This window comes from Pecten maximus, chromosome 7, assembly GCF_902652985.1.
Source record: "Pecten maximus chromosome 7, xPecMax1.1, whole genome shotgun sequence".
Taxonomy (NCBI): Eukaryota; Metazoa; Mollusca; class Bivalvia; order Pectinida; family Pectinidae; genus Pecten; species Pecten maximus.
Genome location: NC_047021.1, coordinates 24,589,679 through 24,591,632, shown reverse-complemented (window position 1 = coordinate 24,591,632; position 1,954 = coordinate 24,589,679). Strand labels below are relative to the sequence as shown.

The 1,954-nt window shown below is 44.3% G+C and overlaps 1 protein-coding gene across 1 annotated transcript; it reads left to right on the top strand.

Moving 5' to 3' along the window:
- Positions 1–395: 395 nt before the first annotated feature.
- LOC117331142 lies at positions 396–935 on the top strand. Its single transcript, XM_033889737.1, has one exon. The coding sequence runs from the start codon at positions 396–398 to the stop codon at positions 933–935; it is 540 nt and encodes a 179-aa protein (XP_033745628.1).
- The last annotated feature ends 1,019 nt before the right edge of the window (positions 936–1,954 follow it).

Genomic DNA, 1,954 nt, shown 5'->3' with positions numbered 1-1,954 from the left:
CCCTCCTTAATGTTACTGATCTCGCGATCAGGCCACAGTACGTACATCTGTATACCATAGTGACCAGTGAATGTCCAACTCTCCTTAAGGTTACAGACCACGTGACCATGATACCAGGCCACAGTACCATGGTGACCAGTGAATGTCCAACTCTCCTTAAGTTTACAGACCACGTGGCCATGATACCAGGCCACAGTACCATGGTGACCAGTTAGTGTCTAACTCTCCTTAAGTTTACAGACCACGTGGCCATGATACCAGGCCACAGTACCATAGTGACCAGTGAATGTCCAACTCTCCTTAAGGTTACAGACCACGTGACCATGATACCAGGCCACAGTACCATGGTGACCAGTTAGTGTCTAACTCTCCTTAAGTTTACAGACCACGTGACCATGGTACCAGGCCACAGTACCATAGTGACCAGTGAATGTCCAACTCTCCTTAAGTTTACAGACCACGTGACCATGGTACCAGGCCACAGTACCATAGTGACCAGTGAATGTCCAACTCTCCTTAAGTTTACAGACCACGTGACCATGGTACCAGGCCACAGTACCATGGTGACCAGTGAGTGTCCAACTCTCCTTAAGTTTACAGACCACGTGACCATGGTACCAGGCCACAGTACCATGGTGACCAGTGAGTGTCCAACTCTCCTTAAGTTTACAGACCACGTGACCATGATACCAGGCCACAGTACCATAGTGACCAGTGAATGTCCAACTCTCCTTAAGTTTACAGACCACGTGACCATGATACCAGGCCACAGTACCATGGTGACCAGTGAATGTCCAACTCTCCTTAAGTTTACAGACCACGTGGCCATGATACCAGGCCACAGTACCATGGTGACCAGTGAGTGTCCAACTTTCCTTAAGTTTACAGACCACGTGGCCATGATACCAGGCCACAGTACCATGGTGACCAGTTAGTGTCTAACTCTCCTTAAGCTTACAGACCTCATAATTATGAGTTTTATAAGCAATGTTGGGTTGATTGTCGTTTTCCTGCTAAAATAGTTGAAATTTGAGCCTGCTATTATACAGTTGCATGTACATCCATCAACGATTCTGCCATTTTGTCGTTGAAATGATATCTTTGAATCTTCTAAATACTGAGACTTAAACAGTTTAAATTAGGATGATTATTACACTTGGGATATATGTTTCACCTGTTCTATATTTTATCGTCCGAAGTGCCGGTGGCATGGCGCAGCGTCCGTCGTCCTGCCGTCCATAATCTTTTCTTTATAGAAAACCTATACTTGTCATGAACAACTCTTTGGATTTTGACCAATTATGGTCTGAAGCATCCTTGGGTGAAAGAGAACAAATTTTACAAACAAACAAAAATGATGAAAAAAAGGGGCCTGAGGGCGGGGCCCGATATGCGAAACATACTAAGGTTCTTTAAAACTATTTACTGCAATATTTAGGTGAGCGATACAGGCCCTCTGTGTCTCTTCTTCAGTCATGATCTTGTGTAACGTTACGGTGTTAGACCGTTAATATTTAATCGCTATATAACAAAATACATGACTTACCCGCACGTGCATTCCGGTCATGGTCTCCGACAAGGCTCGTCTCCTCAGCCTCCGCAATGGGCGGGAAGACCCCGTGGGTAAACACAAAAGGAGTCTTACTCTCCCAAACTTTCTGTGGGGATGTCTTAACCTGGGGACGGGGATGCCCGTCTATCAACTTGATTTTCTCGGATTCAAACACATCCTTCTCTAACTTGATTTTTGACAATATCTTTTCCCATGACCCCTTTAAATTATCCTTGGAATCTTTGGTGCTGTCTGGTTGTTCGTTTAAATCCCCGTCGTCTTTTCCTCTTTTTGATTTTTCTTTCTTCTTCCGTTTTTTTGATGGTCCCTTTTTAATTCGTTGTTTCCATGACAAATGTTTTGACTCCTCCTCATCAGATGAAATTGATTCCCATTTAGACA